The sequence below is a fragment of the Bufo bufo genome, chromosome 3, assembly GCF_905171765.1.
Source record: "Bufo bufo chromosome 3, aBufBuf1.1, whole genome shotgun sequence".
NCBI classification, from domain to species: domain Eukaryota; kingdom Metazoa; phylum Chordata; class Amphibia; order Anura; family Bufonidae; genus Bufo; species Bufo bufo.
Genome location: NC_053391.1, coordinates 36812957 through 36832625, shown reverse-complemented (window position 1 = coordinate 36832625; position 19669 = coordinate 36812957). Strand labels below are relative to the sequence as shown.

Here is a 19669-nt window from a genome sequence, read left to right as displayed (position 1 = left end):
ACCCTTATGGCACATCAAACACACATTTCTTTGGAGGGGTCTGACCGCTAATTAAGAGAACATGGGTATGTGAGCCTTTGTCATCATTTCCTATCAAAGGGAATGGAAGACTCAGCAGAGTCGAGAGTGCTCACTCAGGAAAAGGACCACCGTCATTTTCGAGATTTGCAGATGTCAGACCCACACCAGTCGCCAGACACAGCATTTTCAGTTGACTATATAAGCAGGGATTCAGCCACCTCCAGCGCTCTAGCTGTTCTGAAACTACTCCTTTCACTTCTATGGGACTTTAAAAAAAAAAAAACGCCAAGCAAGTGTGGCATGCTGGGAGTTGTAGTTTCACAGCAGCTGTAGTGCCGAAGGTTGCTGACCACTGCTGACGTTGCTAAAATAACTTGATATAAAACTTCAATAAAACACAGAACTCACCTCATCTCCCATCTGTGGAACAAAAGGGGACCTTCGAGGGGTTGTGTCCGTGATCCAATTAGAGGGACGACAGTCGTTTGAGATTTCTCTGTTTAGAGGAACCCTTTCAGGCAATCTTGCTGTCTATGTACAGGTCATACAGAGTGTAACGTACACATAGAATGGATACAAATCACAATCAAATGCCTTACGTCTGATGTTACAACATACCTCATTTCCCGTAGTGGCTTTTTTACGCCTCTCCCTTTTGGGGGTGCGCTTTCCTTCTGTGGATTTCTCTCCTGCCGAAGTCTCCTCCTCAGAACTGCTTGCCAGCTTCTTAACTTTACGCCGGGTGGAATTACAGCTTGGTGGTTGAAGATTAATTCCAGCATCTGTGGTCCAATCAGAGTACTCGCTGGATAAGTCACTACGGGGAGCAGAAAAGAAGATGCAGCTTTATACACATTCTTCATACATGTTCGGTTCTGTTCACATCGCTGCTCTTTATTTCTATTGTTCTGCTCTGTTATAGGAGCAGAAAAAGGACAATGATGGAAACTAAAGGCACTCGCTGGCCCTCGTTAACTATCGTTCTGTCAGTTGGGTTTCCGTTTGCCATTTCACCTGACAAAATAGTGCTGTGCTATTTTTCTCTGCATTTTTAACAGAATCTGCGATGGATGCTCCTAACAGAGCCTCTGATGCAGATGGGAACATTTGTAGCCAGGCTTTTTTTTTTTTTTTTACCAATTAAGTGACAGCTGCTGTCAACAAAAGTGCACTTAGTTGCATGAAAGTCAATGGATTCATAGGTCAGTCATGGTGAAGTTTGCACTGGTATAAGATGTGCCTAATTATGTGCATCTCTGGCCCTCGATGAGTCCAATCCATACCAGCTATGAGCTTGCCCCCTCTCGGTAAACCCCACACACTTTTTTGGGGAAAGCGCTGTGCACTTCAACAATTTGCGGCAGCTCAATAGTTAAATCCTGCTACAAAAAGTCTGTGTAGCCTCAAATAGGTTTCTTAAAAAGAGCCTAGTGACAGTCTAGATCTCATGAGTAATGAATGAGGCCTTGGTACACGGTATAACCTCCATTATAAGGTTAATAATTTTACCTTGTGTTTCTCCAGTCATCTTCATCTTCTGAAGAAGACTCCACTGAATTATCAGTTTGATTTTCCAGCTGCAAAGAGAAGAAATCATACATTTAATGTGAACAGCCTCTTAATGCTGCTGGCCATCGGATAGGGCGCCTGCGGTAGCGTTTTGAAACCCCCTTAATGATTTTGTAAGGAGTCTGATCTACCCAGACTATAAAAATACATCTATTACATACTTGGTCACTTGCATTCTCTTCCTCTGCAGAAGACCTGGTACCGTCATCTTCTTCGCAAGACAGCTCAAGAAACTCTTCCACAGTACGGCGCGATGGTCGTATACGAGATGCTATCTTCTTGCGCAGCCTCAAATTATGAGCCCGTAAGTTTTCCTAGACACCGCAAAGTAAAAAATAAATAAAAAATAATGCTTAAACACTGCTGCCTTTTTGTGACAGGCTAACAGAAACACAAAAGGGGGCTATTCCAAGACTTGAAAAATAAAAACCCCCGCCTCATGTGACTACTGCAGCCAATCGCTGCCCTCTATGGTCACATGTCGTAAATGCAAGCGGAGCTACTCAGACCAGGAATGCAACAGTCACGTGAAATCATTAGTGCATGATAGTGGGGAACACCAAAATAGCTGCCCTGGAGCCGCAGGGGACTGAACAAGCGGATAATTGGATTTTTGTACTTACCGTAAAATCCCTTTCTCATTCAATGCATTGGGGGACACAGCACCATGGGTATATGCCCAGCTACCACTAGGTGGCGACACTAGATATTAAAAAGGTTGGCTCTGCCCAGGGGGAGCTATACCCTCTCCACAGCCACTAGGCTAATCAGTTTGTACCAATAGCAGTAGCAGAGAGAAACAAAAGCGAAGAACCAACATGTCCTGGACCGGGAAAGGAAACGAGAACAGCAGCCCGGTGACAGGGAGAGTAAGGAAAAACAGAGGGTGGGATCTGTGTCCCCCCATGAATTGAACGAGAAAGGGATTTTACGGTAGATTACAAAAATCCAATTTTCTCGTTAATGTCATTGGGGGACACAGCACCATGGGATGTCCCAAAGCAGTCCCCGAGGGTGGGAAGGAAATCTCATGCAAAAAACGAGATTTTTGTATAACTTACCAGTAAAATCTCTTTCTCGCTCTTCCTTGGGGGACACAGGAAACCTTGGGGTATAGCTCATCTCCATAGGAGGTGTGACACTAAGTGAAAGACTGTTAAGCCCCTCCTCCAGCAGCTATACCCTCAGCCTGGAGCGAGCGACTACCAGTTATGTGCCCAAGTAGTTAAAACAAAGGCAAGGATCAACCAAATTAACACCAACAAGTCAAAACTCCCGTCAGGGTAACCAAAACAATGGGTGGGTGCTGTGTCCCCCAAGGAAGAGCGAGAAAGAGATTTTACTGGTAAGTTATACAAAAATCTCGTTTTCTCGGCCAATTCCTTGGGGGACACAGGAAACCTTGGGACGTTCAAAAGCAGTCCACAAATAGGGAGGGACCACAACCCAAGATGAATTAAAGCACCATAGGCATTAAGGCACCGCCGCCTGCAAGACCAGGCGGCCCAAAGCAGCATCCGCCGATGCATAAGTGTTCACCTTGTAGAACTTGGTGAAAGTGTGCAAAGAAGACCAGGTGGCCGCCTTACACAATTGTTCAGCCGAAGCTCGATTTCGCTGAGCCCAGGAAGCCCCGACCGCTCTGGTAGAATGAGCGGTAACACCAAAGGGCGGTTCCCTGCCCTTAGCACGGTAAGCCTCAGCAATAGCCATCTTGATGAAGCGGGCAATAACCACTTTAGATGCCGCCAGCCCCCTGCGCGGACCCTCCGGAACCACAAATAGAGAATCCGAGCGCCGCAAGGGTCTAGTTACATCCAAGTAGATCCTCAGAGCTCTAACAACATCCAGACGGTGAAGATCCCGTTCCCGAGGATGAGACGGAGACGGGCACAGAGAAGGAAGGACAATATCTTCATTCAGGTGAAAAGCGGACACCACCTTCGGAAGGAAATCCGGAACCGGGCGGAGAACCACCTTGTCCTGGTGAAAAACCAAGAGGGGTTCTACGCAAGAAAGTGCCGCCAATTCAGACACACGCCGAAGAGACGTGATGGCAACGAGGAAAAAAACTTTGCAAGACAACAAGCGAAGGGAAACCCTGCGCAAAGGCTCGAAAGGAGAAGATTGGAGAGCCGTCAGCACAACATTAAGATCCCAAGATGGAACGGGAACGCGATACGGGGGAGCATAGTGAGCAACCCCCTGAAGAAAAGTCTTAACTGGACCGAGCGGAGCCAGAGGTCGCTGAAAAAGGATCGAAAGCGCTGAGATCTGACCCTTTAGGGTACTGAGACCTAAACCCAAGTCCAGACAAGACTGCAAGAAGGATAAAATCGTGGGGAGAGAAAACCGAAGGGGATGAACATCTAAGGTCTCGCAGAAATTCAAATAGGCCCGCCAGGTTCGGTAATAAATCCTGGACGAAGCCGGTTTACGCGCACAAATCATGGTACGGACCACGTCAGCAGAAAACCCCCGCCGCGTTAGGACCGCGGTCTCAATAGCCACGCCGCTAAACGTAGCGACCCTAAATGCTGGTGGAAGATCGGCCCTTGAGAGAGGAGGTCTTCTCTTAGAGGCAGAGGCAAGGGGGCGTCTGCCAGGAGCAACATAAGGTCGGCGTACCAAGGACGACGAGGCCAATCCGGGGCTATTAGGATCGCAGGCGTGCCCTCCGCCGCGATCTTCGAAGGACTCGTGGAAGAAGAGGCAGGGGCGGAAAAACGTAGAGGAGAGAGAACTCCGTCCAGGGAAGGACGAGCGCGTCCGCGCCGTAAGCGTCCGGATCCTTGGTTCTGGCCATGAAGGTGGGAAGCTTGTGGTTGAATCTGGAGGCCATGAGATCCACGTCCGGACGACCCCAACGGAGGCAAAGAGACTCGAAGACGTCGGGGTGCAGAGACCACTCGCCCGGGTCGATCGTCATCCGGCTAAGGAAATCCGCCGCCCAATTGTCCACTCCCGGGGATGTAAATGGCCGAATGGCTGGAACATGAATTTCCGCCCAGCGAAGGATTAGAGACACCTCCCTCATCGCCGCCGCGCTGCGAGTGCCCCCCTGATGATTTATGTATGCCACAGCCGTGGCATTGTCCGATTGGACACGAACAGGGTGACCCTGAAGCAGCGAAGTCCAATGCCGGAGTGAAAGGAGAACCGCCCTCAGCTCCAGAACGTTGATCGGCAGTTTGGACTCCGATGGAGACCAAGTGCCTTGTACGGACCGAGGAGGAAACACCCCCCCCCCCCAACCCCGCAGACTGGCATCGGTGGTAATCACCAACCAAGTTATCGGCAGGAAGGACTTCCCTTGGAGAGGGGTCCGTAACCACCAGAGGAGAGAGGAGCGAACCTGGGGGGGAAGGGGAAAGTGCTGATCCAGACTTTCCTGGGACTTGTCCCATGCGGACAGAATGGCAGTCTGAAAGGTGCGGGAGTGATACTGCGCGTAGGGGATTGCTTCAAAACAGGACACCATCTGTCCCAAGACCCGCATGCTGAACCGAAAGGAAGGATGGCGGTGGGTCAGAAGGCTCCGAACCGACCGATGAAGGAGCTGGCGCTTCTCTGACGGAAGCCGAACCTCCGCTGCATCTGTATCCAACAGCATCCCCAGAAAGATCAGTTGCCTGGATGGAACAAGAGCGGATTTGGGAAGATTGATAATCCAACCGAACCGGCGTAAGGTTTGTAGCGAGAGGTCCACACTGGCGGATGTCAGTGACAGAGAGGGTGCCTTGATAAGGAGATCGTCCAAATATGGAAGAAGAAAAACTCCCCTGGAACGAAGTAAGGCGAGGACAGGGGCAAGGACCTTTGTGAAAACGCGAGGGGCCGTCGCCAGCCCGAAGGTGAGAGCAACGAACTGGTAGTGGTCGGACCCCACTGCAAAGCGCAGAAAGCACTGATGACACCGAGCGATTGGAATATGAAGGTAGGCGTCCTGGATGTCGATAGAGGCCAGGAACTCCCCTTTTTCCAGAGAGGCCACCACCGACCTGAGAGACTCCATCCGGAATCGCTGAAGACGAAGGGAAACGGTTTAAACCGTTTTAGATCCAGAATGGGACGAACCGAGCCTTCTTTTTTGGGACCACAAAAAGGTTCGAATAGAACCCCTCGAATCTTTCTTCCATGGGAACCGGAGCGATGACCCCTTTGTCCAGAAGGGTGCGAGTGGCAGTAAAGAAATCGGCCGCCCCTTGGGGATCCCGGGGAACCCGGGAGCGAAAGAACCGAACTGGGGGGAGGGACGTAAACTCGAGTTTGTACCCGGAAGACACAACTTCGAGAGCCCAGGCGTCGGAGACGTGCGCCTGCCAGAAGTCCCTGAACAGGAAGAGACATCCCCCCACCCGGGTGGGTGGGGGCGCACCTTCAGGTAGTGTTCTGCTTGGTCGCGGGAGGGCGGGCAGGCTGTGACTTGCGCCAGGAGGGCTGGGTCCGAAAAAAAGGTTTCTTACGTCTGTCTTGGACAGAGTTAGGGGATGGACCTGAAGAGGTGCGAGGTGCGGGAGCCCTGCGGGAAGACCTGAAGCGAGAAAAAGTGGGACGGCCTCGAGTGGTGGTCCTAGTCCTAGATTGAGGAAGATGCGTACTCTTCCCCCCCGTGGCTTCGGATATGATTTCATCCAAGCGGGTCCCGAACAATCGAGAACCAGTAAAGGGAAGGCCAGTAAGAGACCGCTTTGACGTGGAGTCCACCGTCCAAACCTTTAACCAAAGCTCCCTCCTGGCCGAAACGGCCAGGGCAGACGAACGGGCTAGGAGAGCCCCCGCATCAAGGGATGCCTCACAGACGAATTTGCCGGCTTGAACGATAAGTTGGGCTAGAGCACGGAGGTCCTGAATAGGGACGTCGGATTCAAGCTCCTGATCCAGCTGAGAAGCCCACTCTGAAACCGCTTTTCCAGCCCAAGCGGAAGCAAAGACCGGCCGGAGGGCGGAACCGGAGGCTGCAAAGATACCTTTGGTAATGGCCTCTATACGGCGATCCTCAGTGGATTGTAAGGAAGAGCCATCAGCAACGGGAATAGCCGTGCTTTTTGCCAAACGGGCCACCGGGGGGTCGACTTTGGGTGGTGACGCCCAGTTTGTAATGCAATCCGCCGGGAATGGATAACAGATATCCAACTTCTTAGGCGGGGTAAAACGGGCATCAGGGCGGGCCCAGGCCTTGGAAACCACCGACGAGAAGTCAGTGTGGAGGGGAAAAACTGCAGACGTCTGTTTATGGCGAAAGAAGGAAACACTGTTTTTTTCAGAATTAGGAGGATCATCGTGAATCTTAAAGGTATCACGAATATTGTTAATAAGATGGCCCACAGCAGAAGCCAGTTTTGAAGGCAAGGCCGAGTCCATATCACAATCTGAATCAACTAGTTCCCCTTCAGAGGGCATATCCTGTATCGAGGAAGGGCCCGACTGAGAGCGCACCCTTGGGGGTGATACTGAAGCATCCGAGGATGATAGGCGCTCCGCCCTAGACCGCTTCTGGGGTTGACGGGCTCTGGAGGTGTCGCCTGGAGAGAGGGACTCAGACGGGTCAGCTAAGATAGCGGACCCGGAGGGCCCAGCAGGGGAAATATCCGGCTGCGATAAGGGCAATACCTCTGCAAGGCGGCCCACAACGTTAGAGAGGTTGACCACAGCCTGGGAAAGGGATCTAGCCCAGTCAGGGGGATCCAAGAGGCCAGGGGGTGACACAACAGATGGCGGACCCTGTAATGGGGCTTTGCAAGCCGAGCAATGCGGGTCAGGCTGCCCTTGAGGGAGGGGCGCCTTACATGCGGTGCAGGTGTGATACCAAGGACCGGCCGGCGCTGAGGGGTCAGACATGTTGGCTGAAGTAATATAAAAGCGTCCAGGCCAGAGGGGTGCAGAGCTAGAAGGGGTCAACAGTCCTACCAGGTCACAGTGGGAGCGGACGGCAACAGCAGCGGCAACAGCAGCGGCAACACCTGAGGTAAAAACGATCCGTCCTGAGAGCAGGCTGGCACGAAGAGGAGGCGGGGCCAGCGATGAGCGGGAAGAAGACGTCCGCACCCCCGACTGAATGTCTAACATGTACAGGAGAAGCGGAACGAAGCTCCGCCCCCCGCTGGAACTTTCGCGCGCGCGATTCAAACAAATATGCCGCCGAGAAAATATTGCCCCCCGACCACCTCCTTATACACCGGCGGCGAATGACACACCGGTAGCCGGCAAGAGAAGTCAGCCGGCATCTGAACACAGCGGCAGCACTGGCCGAGATAACAAAAGGCGGCCCCACATGGCCGCAGCACCTGAGGTAAACTTGTGCAGTAAACCCTCCCCCACGAGCACCGCTCCGTCCTGCTCCACACACAAAGGGGGGAAGCCGACAGTAAGCCTTGTAATGTGACAAGGCTAGGCAGAGGGAACACAGAAGTTAGAACCCTAACAGAGGGGGGGGGGGGGGGGGTAGGAACGGCTGCATAGCCACCTCACCAGTCGACGTTTTCACCCTCAGTCCATCCAGCAGGGACGCCCCTTCAGCCACTGGCACCGAAGTGGCAGGAAGCTGGAGAGGGGCTTGCAGGCGGGCGACCCTTGTGCTGGCGGGATGCAGGGGAGCTGGGCTGCCCTGGTCCTCCTTTTCTTCTGTGGGGGAGGCAGCAGTGCGGATAGCCGGCACTGGCGCAGCTCAACCCCGGGAAAACAGAGAGGTCTTTGCGACTCTGTTGTCCCTGTTGAAAAAGGGAAAAAAGTTGAAAATAATAAAAAGAGAAAAAAATAAAATCTTTAGCAAAGACAGCTCTGCAGTGCAGAGAGTGTCTTGCCTCCTTGACACTAAGCAAAAAACTGGTAGTCGCTCGCTCCAGGCTGAGGGTATAGCTGCTGGAGGAGGGGCTTAACAGTCTTTCACTTAGTGTCACGCCTCCTATGGAGATGAGCTATACCCCAAGGTTTCCTGTGTCCCCCAAGGAATTGGGCGAGAAAGTTGGACGCACAGGTGCTGGAGTACCCTGTGACCCAAACGGACCAGGAGAGGCCATAGCATGAAATGGTTCCAAAGGAAAAAATATAGGAGACCGTCAGGATTCCAAGGACAAGTGCCTGGGAAAAGAGCCCAAGAAGGAACAAGGGGAAACATCCAGTTCCTCCCGAGGTGGGATAGTGAGCAAGACAGATGTCCTGCGCAAGAACCAAGAGTTGAACAAGTGCAGACTAAAGAGCCCGAGGAAGGATCTGGAAGAACCAGGGCTCCTCCTGAACAAACAGGAGAGTAGGTCAGCAACGTCTGTTGGTAACGAACTAGCCTTCTGCAAATGGAAGGATGCTCCAAGAGGATATTCCATAAGAGGACAGACCCAACAAGAAAATTAGACTATGAGGGTACCTGGTAGGAGGAAAAATGCCTGAAAAAAGGACAGAGCAGTCCTTAACCAAGGAGAAAAACTTCCTGGAAACAAGGTAAAAGACCCTGTGGACCACCCCTGGGCAAAAGGAAGGCGCTTCAATAAATCCTGGAAGCAAAGGAACCCACCCAGAAAGAGGACCCAGCAAGGAAAAAGCTAACTTGTTGCAGACCAAAAACATGGCCTGTCTGTGGCCAACCTCCTGTAAAGGCCAGGGTAGAGAGGAAACCATGGGAAGGGAGCGAGCCTCCTTCCGCAGCAAAGGCTTGTGGGCAAAGAGAAACACCCTATGAGAAGGTGGAAACCCCATCCTGCTAGAGAAAACAGCCAACCCCTGGGGGAGGAGGGGGTCCTAGGTAATGGCCAGTAGAAGGGAACGTAAAGACCTGCTTCCCATTAAAAAAATGAGGCTAGGATCGAGCCTCCGAAAAACTAACAAAATATCGCTGTGAAATGTAAGACCAGAGATATCCCTGGCCACATGAAGTCTCAGGGAAAAGGGAAACAGTCGCAGGCCTTGGTAATACAAGCGGAGACACACGTCTGAGAAATATTGGAGTAGAAGGGAGAGGACTCCAAACAGTCTAAGGAGGAACAGTTCTCAAAAAGAGGGAAGCTCCATCCCGAAAGTGAGCAATACAATCCAAATTGCAAACCGTAGCATTAAACTCCCAGACACCAGGTACTTGACCTGGGGAGACGGGAAGAGTCTATGGGGACCCAGGAGGGAAAAGAACCAAACCAAGCCCAAAGAAGCAGCTGTCATACAGAGCATGTGCAGTCAGAGATGCCACGAGTAGATTCCCCAGAGGTAACCAGCCAGCTAGATGGACAAAGAATCTTTGGGGCAGGGACTCCAAGCAGGATTACACAGACAGAGGCTCAAGTAGGGTCCACAGGACTGGACCACATGAGGACAATAATAGCCAGATTATCAAGGGAAAAATGAAATGTATCCATCATAGGGAAAAACAACATCGGCCATGGTTAACCAACCATCCCAAGTGTAGTGGCTAGCATACTGTATAACACTGCTCCGGAATGGGAAAGTACAGCAGCCTGGATTTTGTAAAAGAAAGGCCAGACATCCATATGTCAGAAGAGGATGCAGAATTCGTCAGGGCAAGCCGGGAGAGACCACACTGACCTGTAGAAACCAGCTACCAGCAGAGCACAATGAAACCCCCAGGGAAGGGGGAAGGAACTGACAGGTGCAGAAAACGGTAAGGCCCAAGGGGACGGCACTACTGTCATGTAGCACCACATATATAAGGGTGTACAAGAACGCCCGGACCATGGAAGAACTACGGGACCATGTCCGATACCAGGGCGAGCAGCGGAAAATCCCACCCGCCAAGTAGGTGTGTGGCGCTCACTAGTCCTGTCACAGCCATATCAGCGAGGACGTCCAGCGATGACCCGAAAACTGCAGTAGCGGCTGGTGCTCACAATGCTTCGTATCCCTGCAGGACAGAGCATTCAGTGGGGATCCAGGAACTCTGTCAGGAATGGACCACGTAACTCTGAAAATAAAACAGAAAAGCAGTAAAAACAACGCAAGTACTCCATCATGAAATGGGGTAACGCGACTGTGCGGAATACAGTAGTACTTTATAGGGTTGAAAATCTAGCATGACAGCCAACAACAGGTGGCAATGAGAAGACGTGGAAGTACTGCACCGGGTCTCAGCTCTGAACAGGCCAGCCATATACTGGATCTAAGAATTGCAACTCTACTCCGCCCAAAAAGGGGGGAGAACAAATGGTTGCCAGGTACATACTCCAACCACAATGGCCTGTCAGATACACTGCCTTGAGATAGTACAAGTACACCGCCGAGCATGATGGTAATGAGATGCATACTAGAACGAGAAAAGGGTGAAGAATACAGCGTCTGGGGATGGTACCATCACTCAGCATGAAGAGGAGGTCCCATGATTGCCTAGCACACATTAGAGCCAGGAAAATACACCCAGTAATGCAGGAGCAGTATGGGACACAGATTGTACCAATAGGGCACAGCACTTGGAGATACTTTAAATACTCCGCCTGAATGGGAGTAATCTGATTGCATGGTGCATACGATAATGAGAGTGGAGACATAGCTACAGCATCTGGAAATGGCATAGGTACTGCGCTTGCTACAGCATCTGGAGATGATACAGGTACTCTACCGAATAAGGGAGTAATACGTTGTGCAGTGCAAACTAAAAACCAGACAGATGTAATGGCAACAGCATCTGGAGATGGTACAGGTACTCCACTGAAGAAGGAAGCAAGGTGGCTGCATGGTGCACACTAGAGCCAGACAGGTGCCATGGCTACAGCGACTGAACATGGCATGTATACTTCGCCTGTGGTGTACACTAGAACCAAACAGGTGTAATGGCTACAGCCTCTGGAGATGATATAATATGGTAAACCAAGGAGACAAGGAGAGTGTGTTGAATATAGCACCTGGAATAGAGAAATTACTCCAGCTGAAAAGGAGATACCTTGGAACAAGGAAAGTCTGCCGGATACAGCATTTGGCAGTGGTATGAGTACCCCCCTGTGAAGGGGAAGGCGTACGTACCTGGGACACCACATAGGTGTGCTGGCGTGCTAAACATGGTGACGGGTAAAGCGCCACGTACTGGAGAGGCGGCAAGCTGACTTACCTGTGTGGATAAAATCCTGTGCAGCCAGGGAAGTGCCATCTGAAAATCCACTAAAGGGGATACCAACCCTGGAGAGGAGAGTTTCCTCAGTGGACATTTGTATTGACCACCCAAAGAGATTCTGTATGGTGGAAGACCGCCTGATGCTCTGTTCCGAGTAGGTGCAGAGGTGTCCCCCGAGGAGGCGTAACATGCGGCAGGGGAGAATACGTCACCAGCCTCAGACCTGTCCTGGGGGTGACCCGAGGAGGAGCGGGACATAGTTGTGACAACCCAAGGTCATTTGCGGGACCTGGTGCCGTGTCCCCGAAGAGGTGCAAGGATGTTTGCTGGCAAGATGGAGGCTCTTTGGAAAAGTGGAAACCTCCACCCCACAGGGTTAAATCCAGCGCTTGGCTGGGATAAGAGGGGAAAATAACCCCTCCCATAAGCCAAGAGGAGCTGGGAGGGGCCAAGAAAAAAGCCTGGGAAGCAGGGGACGGGGGCGGGAAAAGACGTGGCCTGGGCGAGAAAGAAGCCGGGGCCTCGATTAATGAGGTGGCCGGAAAAAGTGCACCGCTGGCGGACCAGAACCACGGGAGACCTGGGGACCTCCGGAATGAAAAAAACGGGTGAGGGGAACTCCTGAGGAGGAGCGATGCTCAGGGAGGGTAAAACAGGGCAAAAGGAGCACAAGGGGCCAGAGAACAGGCCGGGGAAGATACGGCCTAGTCCCGGCAGAAGCCGGGACTAAAGTAGAGGGAAAGGCCGGGAGAGGCATGGGTGGCCAGGGAGGTGAAGGATACCCAAGGGAGGGAAGAAAAAGGGGAAAGGAGGGACCTAACCAGGCCCCACAAATAAAATGAATCCCATCCCTTGGCCAGAAAGGGGGTAGTAACCCGGGGAACCTCTTGGGGCAGGGATGCAGGGGAGAATACTTACCGTCCAGCGTCTTCAGGCGCCGCAGGGTCACCCCTTCGGCAAACTCAACACTTACGTGAGATTGCCGGCATGCCACTGCGAATGCAGTAATAGGGGGACTGGGCGTCCGGCCTAGGGAGTTCAAGTACGTGCCCGCAGGGGGTGCAACTAAAGTGGTAATCCACGATGGAGCCCAATCCTGCAGCAGGCAAAATATATAAAAAATAAAATAAAATGAAAAGCAGCAAAACCTGCAAGAAACATAGCAGGTCATGTCTGCCTCTTACAGACTGATTAGCCTAGTGGCTGTGGAGAGGGTATAGCCCACCTGGGCGGAGCCAACCTTTTTGATATCTAGTGTCGCCTCCTAGTGGTAGCATTGTCTACTGCAAGACATTTGTGAAATCCCTGTCAAAAATAAATAAATCTTACCTCTTGAGAAAAGTCAGACAGACAACGTGGTTTCTGATCCACAATAAACTTTTCCTGTTCTGCTTTTGCAATTCTAATATCTTCCTCCTTCCTGTAAGAGACGCAGAAAACCATGAAGCCACGATCACATCACACGGATGCTGCTTCTTTATCTGAATTTGGGGGTGACCAGTCCTTGGTTCAGTTTTCATTATCCTTTTAGCTTGTATATTACATTCAAATCATAGTATTAGTAATGTATTCTAACATGTAGTATTCAATAAGTGCTTCCGAGTGCTCTGGGGACAGTCTATAAAAGACAGCTTTTCCTTTGATTTTGTGTCACCATATCCTGAGGGCCATAACTATTTTTTCGTCTACAGACCATATGACTCGGAGTCCCGTTTTACGAAAAATACGACTTACTGATTAAAAGGGTTTTCCGAGCTATTGTTACTGATGATTAGAGATGAGCGAATTTCATATTTTGAAATTAGTTCACGCTTCGTTTGGTGGTGAAAGCAGACCATACCACGGACCATAACGCAATTCTATGACGGAATGCATAACGGAATGCCTTCAAAGGCATTCCGTTATTAATAGAAGTCTATTGGGCTGCAAAACGGATCTGTGCCTTTTCCGTTATTACATTATTATATTTAGGCCTTATTCACACGTCCGTAGAACGGGTCCACATACGTTCCTCAATTATCCGGAACGGGTGCGGACCCATTCATTCTCTATGGGGCCGGAAGAGATGCAGAGAGCACACTATGTGCTCTTCACTTCCGCATTTCCGGAGCACGCCCCCGATCTTCCGGTCCGCAGCTCCGCAAGAAAATAGAGCATGTCCTATTCTTATCCGCAATTGCGGACAAGAATAGGCATTTCTATGGGGGGTGACGGCCGGGTGTATTGCGGATCCGCAATACACTACGGACGTCTGAATGGACCCTAATGGTGTTTAAAATGGGGTTTTCCAGTAGTGAAATATCGATGTCCTATCCTGATTAGAATACCTGATCGGTGAAGGTCCAACTCCCGACACCCCCACGATCAGCTGTTTGAAGATACGAACGCTACTGAGCCCTGCTGCCTCTTTCTAGGTCAGTGATGTCACGTTCTTCGGTCACAAGGACTACGTGCAGCTCAGTCCCATTCGAGTGATGGGCCTGGGCTGCAATACCAAGAACAGCCACTAAACATTGTACGGCATGTGCTCGTTATGCTGAAAGGAGCACTGCAGCCCATCCAAACAGATGACCGGTGGGGGTGCCAGGTGGACCCTCACTGATCTGATATTCTACTACCGGAAAAACACTTTGAAACCACCAGATAATTGGGATCCATGAGATCAAATATGAAATCATTAAAAGACAAAAACAAATAAAATTACCCCTTTTTTTTTTATAGAAATATAAAACACGCACCTGTAAATGACGCTGGGTATCTCTGGCACAACAACTCTTTTCCTCCAGGCAAGTAAATCCCTCTCTGTAGCAATCTGACTGCGAGGTGAATTAATATGCATCTGACGAACACCTTCTACCTGACCGCTACGCCTTAGGCCGATATTTGGCGGAGAAGCAAGATCTAATAAAAAAAATAAAAAAAATTTAATGTAAAAGGAATTTTACCTAAAAGTTCCTGCATACATGACAGCAGATTATAAGCACACAGTACCTCTTCTGGCTGCATTGTTGGCCTGAGCACTGGAGCCAGGTTCTTGCTCTGGATTTGGCCGCTGATCCGGGTGCAGGTTGGGCTCTTGGTTCTGCTGATCAGAGTTTGTCTGCTGACTGACCACTTGTTCCATTATTTCACCATCAACTTTTGAGACAGGAATTTACAAAAGTAATGAGGCCAGGAGCCAAAGCCAGTCCTTAACCAGAATGAAGACTATACAACAAACATAATAAAACACTCGACTCATTCACTAAGCATATAAATAATGTGTTGACCTTTTCCAGTTAAAAAAATATATACATATATATATATATTTTGATTCTATCCTCTACATATTTTTCTGTAGGCCTTTAAAGGGGCATTTCCATCACATACAATGAGGGCATATCGCCAGGATATTACCCCATTGTCTGATAGGTGCGGGTCCCAGAGGTGGGGCCCGCACCTACAACGAGAACAGAGTGGGGAAAGCTGTAGCTGGAGGACCCCGGATTTCCTGGGGTCCATCCACCACCAAGTGCTACTGCCTGCTGCTCCCATTCATTTCTATGGGGCAGACAGAAATAGCCGAGCCAGCGCTCGGCTATTTTCAGAGGCCCCATAGAAATGAATGAAGGGCAGCTGCGCATGCGCAGTGCACCCTCCGTTCATTTCCCCGCTCCGTTCTCACTGTAGGAGCGGGTCCCTAGCGATATGCCCCATTGTCTGACATGGCAAAACCCCTTTAAGAACATGTTTTCTGACTTAAACATAAGAGCCTCTGATTGCTTCTATAAAGCACTGCAATATTCCTGTATTGCAATGTACACTGACAGGTAGCCTATTAGGTACATGTACTAGCAGACCTGGGGCCTTTTTTTAGGACCCTGGCTGGCATGGAAACCCATCAGCACCCTGTGGGGTGATGATGGTCATACAGACAGAACCATCTGTGTCTGTAAAACCATTTAGGTGACATGCTCGCTATTGTTCGTGTTATCAGTGAGGGTTAAATGCCCAAGATCTGTGCTCTCTCCAATCCTGGGTGCCAATGAACATAACGGGGAACAGCTCCTGAGTCTGCATTATCCATATGCCATAATAGTACGGCTTGGGGTTAGAACTACTTACTACCCTATGTCGTAGTATTACAGCATAAAGCAGAAAGGGTTAAAACTTAAATTTACTACTGAGAGCATCATAAAAACAGTTCTTACCAGTTTCTATGTATCCCAATTGAGGCACCAAATGCTGATCTGCAGAGTTCTCTCTCCCAGGAACCAACCGCTGATATGCAGGTGGATGTGGGTTTCCGTCAACATCTACCAAAAACGGTGGTGGCATCAAGTGTGGAGCCTGCTGGGTTTGTTCATCAATGACAAAATGGTTTGCATCTCCAATCAGGGGTCTATAGTCCGTGTGGAAAAACATCTGCTCTGGAATCTGAAATAAAAGTGCAGATCAAGAACCAGTCAATAGTCTGCAAAAAATATATAAAATATGAAAGTACTGAAAACCTGACCAAAACCGAAACCGGTTAAAGGGCTTTTTTTTATTTTAAAGGGGTGTTCTGTTTTTTTTTTTAAGTCCACATGGATAGAGGATAACTATTAGAACGGTGGGGTACACCCGCTGAAACCCTTCCCCGATCATAAGAACGGGGGCCCTGTACCCCCTGCATCCCCCCTGAACTGAACGCAGTGGCCGGTCGCACATGCGCACGGCCGCTCCATTCATCTCTATGGGAGTTCCAGAGATAACCAAGTACAGGGCTCGGCAATCTCTGGTATTTCCATAGAAATTAATGGAGCAACCATTTCAGGGAGGCTGTAGGAGTTTTGGGGCTCCTGTTCTCGTGATCGGTGGGGTCCCAGCTGTAGGACCCCCACTGATCTAATAGTTATCCGCAATCCTGTGGATAAGGGACAACTTTAAACAACCGGAATACTCTTATTAAATCTTTTTGCTAGAAGAGAATAAGACTCATCACAGTTTCCCGCTGCTAAGCTCTGCAGCGATCAACTGCAAGCTGTGGCGGAACCATTAGTCGTGCAGCTCCACCACAGGAGAAATGAAGCATTACACAGTTCTCCCTGAAATCTCAGAGCCGTTTCATGTAATGCAGATATGCCCAGTCCTCTGGATAATTGATGAGGGTGTTGAATAGGGATAAACTACTAGTCAAAATGTAATAAAATTGTTGTTGTTGTTTGTAAACCAAACGTCCCCTTTAAGTATAATACACAAATATTGTGTAAGTTAACATTTACCTTCTCATAAAACTTGCCACCGCCAAAGCCAAAAATCAGCAGATATCCATGTGAATCGGTTCCTGCCATGCGCTGCCCGTCAGCTGACAGCTTGCAGTCCAGGATGGCACCATGGCCTTGTCCTTCGATCTTGTGGGAAAAATAAGTACAGACTGCAATGACTTTCCAAAGGCCAAGATTGACACCGTACCCCGCATTGCTTTATTAAGCAGGAAATGGACTAGGAAGCGCACAAGAAAGGGGGAAAAAGACGGCAGAAACCAGGGGACACGTGCAATGTAGATGTGCATTAGAAGATAAAGGTAAGAAGGTCCATTTGTGTGGCAAATAAGATAAAAAGAAATGTTAATAAGGAATGGTAGAGATTTGTGGCGAAAAAAAAAAATAAAAAATAAAAAGCCTAAATCTTGAAGAGCGACTTACTAAATTGAAGTAATGCATGACTTTAGTGCCATTTTTAATATCCCATAGGAATATATTTCCATCGTGTCCTGCAGATAACATCATTCTGGAGTCAAAGGGGTGAGGTTCCAAAACATAAATGTCATTTTCATGACCCTGTGACAAGAAATATAGAAATCAGTTACAGAAGAAGTGTTAGGGCTCTTTCACACCTGCGTTGTTGTGTTCCGGCATAGAGTTCCGTCGTCGGGGCTCTATGCCGGAAGAATCCTGATCAGGATTATCCTAATGCATTCTGAATGGAGAGAAATCCGTTCAGGATGCATCAGGATGTCTTCAGTTCCGGAACGGAACGTTTTTTGGCCGGAGAAAATACCGCAGCATGCTGCGCTTTTTGCTCCGGCCAAAAATCCGGAACACTTGCCGCAAGGCCGGATCCGGAATTAATGCCCATTGAAAGGCATTGATCCGGATCCGGCCTTAAGCTAAACGTCGTTTCGGCGCATTGCCGCATCCGACATTTAGCTTTTTCAGAGTGGTTACCATGGCTGCCGGGACGCTAAAGTCCTGGCAGCCATGGTAAAGTGTAGCGGGGAGCGGGGGAGCAGTGTACTTACCGTCCGTGCGGCTCCCCGGGCGCTCCAGAGTGACGTCAGGGCGCCCCAAGCTCATGGATCATGTGATCACATGGATCACGTCATCCATGCGCATGGGGCGCTCTGACGTCATTCTGGAGCGCCCCGGGAGCCGCACGGACTGTAAGTATACCGCTCCCCCGCTCCCCACTACTACTATGGCAACCAGGACTTTAATAGCGTCCTGGGTGCCATAGTAACACTGAACGCATTTGGAAGACTGTTCCGTCTTCAAATGCTTTCAGTACACTTGCGTTTTTCCGGATCCGGAGTGTAATTCCGGCAAGTGGAGTACACGCCGGATCCGGACAACGCAAGTGTGAAAGAGGCCTTAGCGGCATACATTATAAGCAATTTATAAAACACCATTTTCTAAATAAATGATATTACTTGTTCTGATTGCGAGTTCCAGCCCCTTTTATACTGCAGAGCTGCACTCATTATTCTGCTGGTGGAGTCACCGGGTGACATTTATGAAAGCTTTTATGCCACTGGTGCAGCATTAAAAAGTTACAGATTATGGAGCACGCCGTATTTGCTCTATAATTTGAGACATAAGCTTCTTGCCGCTTTTCTAAAAAACCCCGGCAGATTTACTATAACTTAAGCCCCAAACTGGTAGAAGTTATAGCTCAAGTCTAGGCCAGCCCCCTGGCGGTCGTAGATTTCAGTTTCTGGCGGCAGAAATGCAACCAATCTATTACAGGGGTTATCCAGGACTGGATAATGATGATTTATCCTCAAGATAGATCATTATTAGCAGATTGGTGGAGGTGCTGGGACTTGGACCCCCACCAATCAGCTGTTTCAGAGAGTCACCGCGCTCCCCGAAGCTCTGGTGAGCGCAGCCAGCTCAAGACAGCTTTCCAAGCACCGCGCCGTACATAGTACAGTGGTTGTGCTTCAGTTACGACTAAGATCGGTATAGTTCGAACCGCGTGGGACTGGGAGATGGTGTCCACATGATGTAATTTGTTACTGAAAATAAAGACAAAGCAACAGAATCTTCAATAGTGCTGGGACTTTTTTCTGCTGGTTGTGCTTGGTATTGCATCTCAGCCCCTTCACTTCAATGGTTCACCCGGTCATCAACCTGTGTGGTATGAATCATACAATGCCCATGTAGTCTGATCTATGTGGGTGAAACGACTACGGAAATGAGGGAGAGGATTAATACACGTAAGAGTACAATGCGGAAGGCTATGGTGGAGTTACCAGGAGCCAAACATTTTGTGGAATCAGGACATTGTGTAAATCGAGATTCAGGGTCATCGATTCGGTGGGGAATTTGAGGAGGGGCGCTGACCGGGATAAAGCATTGCAGAAAAAAAGAATTAACGTGGATATTTACTCTAGTCACTAAAACCGCGTGCGCCGAATATAGAGTTCAATTTGGGCAATTTATGATGCAAGTAGCTTATTATTGTGTATTCTGCTTATGTATCTGATTGGTGTAGTTTGTTTGTAAGCATCACCCTTTTACTATACTGTGTGTTTTTCAATGTAATGTGATGCCTGAAAAAGGTTAGGATGTAGCAGACATCACAGTTTTGAACGTGCTGGAATGACAATAAAATCACCACCGGTGAAGATGTAGACCAGAAGTCAGAAAAGCAGAAAAATGGAAGTGACATAGGCAGCACTGTTCTGTTTAGTGGACGAGGGTCACAAAGTTCACCCAGTGATGAGTAAGAGTCCCCACAAGTGCCTATGTTTTTTTTTTCTGCGACTATACTGGGGGCACTAGAAGGGAT

At 49.5% G+C, this 19669-nt stretch overlaps 1 protein-coding gene across 1 annotated transcript in view; it reads right to left on the bottom strand.

Annotated features, from left to right (window-relative positions):
* BRWD1 (bromodomain and WD repeat domain containing 1) overlaps positions 1 to 19669 on the bottom strand; it is a 149604-nt gene that overhangs the window by 57702 nt on the left and 72233 nt on the right. Inside the window, exons 15-24 of the mRNA XM_040423088.1 lie at positions 17302 to 17436; positions 16879 to 17007; positions 15826 to 16051; positions 14627 to 14773; positions 14374 to 14536; positions 12965 to 13055; positions 1752 to 1904; positions 1531 to 1598; positions 640 to 838; positions 430 to 552 (exon numbers count right to left, since the gene is read on the bottom strand). Of these exons, the coding sequence (XP_040279022.1) occupies positions 430 to 552; positions 640 to 838; positions 1531 to 1598; positions 1752 to 1904; positions 12965 to 13055; positions 14374 to 14536; positions 14627 to 14773; positions 15826 to 16051; positions 16879 to 17007; positions 17302 to 17436 (1434 nt within the window). The remainder of the gene's footprint in view (positions 1 to 429; positions 553 to 639; positions 839 to 1530; positions 1599 to 1751; positions 1905 to 12964; positions 13056 to 14373; positions 14537 to 14626; positions 14774 to 15825; positions 16052 to 16878; positions 17008 to 17301; positions 17437 to 19669) is intronic.